At 38.2% G+C, this 663-nt stretch overlaps 1 protein-coding gene across 1 annotated transcript in view; it reads left to right on the top strand.

Annotated features, from left to right (window-relative positions):
• Positions 1–465: 465 nt before the first annotated feature.
• Positions 466–663, top strand: part of LOC106512193 (fatty aldehyde dehydrogenase) — a gene marked incomplete at both ends in the record, with an annotated part of 1,895 nt that continues 1,697 nt past the window's right edge. Inside the window, 1 exon segment of the mRNA XM_014000861.1 lies at positions 466–632. Coding sequence (XP_013856315.1) covers positions 466–632 — 167 coding nt within the window.

Below are 663 nucleotides of genomic sequence, written 5' to 3'. Positions count from 1 at the left end.
TTGTTGTTGTTGTTGTTGTTGTTGTTGTTGTTGTTGTTGTTGTTGTTGTTGTTGTTGTTGTTGTTGTTGTACTATGTAAGGCCAACCTTGCAGTTTTGGAGCAGATCAAAGCTTTGGTTGAACACACGTCATGTAGGGGACTGTGTACAGTTTAAAGTGCAGGAGCAGGAGAGCACTGTATGAAATAATAAACATCATTTACTGCTCTGGTATACTCTGACCTCTTTCAAGATTTTTACTCATCTTTCTTCCTCAAAAATACCTGTTCAAGTTTAAATCATGCTAGTTTATGTTGGTGTTTGTATTCAGACTTGAAAATATATGGTTTCACAATGAAAACGTATTTGACAGTTTAAACTCCTTGTTTGATGTAAATACATTTTGTTGAATCATAAAAGAGTCAAAGAAGATACTAGATCAGTTGAATAATAGTTTAAAAATGCGTATGCTCGTCTTTTCTGTCAGGCCCCACAGTTTTAGAGGGTGTAACCAGTGAATCCAGAGTGATGAAGGAGGAGATCTTTGGACCACTTCTGCCCATCATCACAGTGGATGGTGTGGAGGAGGCCATCCAGTTCATTAACGACAGAGAGAAACCGCTGGTTCTTTATGTCTTCTCCTATGATAAGAAGGTCAGATGTTTCACTTTACTATGGAGAGCCG

The sequence above is a fragment of the Austrofundulus limnaeus genome, unplaced genomic scaffold (assembly GCF_001266775.1).
Source record: "Austrofundulus limnaeus strain Quisiro unplaced genomic scaffold, Austrofundulus_limnaeus-1.0 Scaffold4696, whole genome shotgun sequence".
NCBI classification, from domain to species: domain Eukaryota; kingdom Metazoa; phylum Chordata; class Actinopteri; order Cyprinodontiformes; family Rivulidae; genus Austrofundulus; species Austrofundulus limnaeus.
This window is presented reverse-complemented; position numbering and strand designations above follow the sequence as displayed.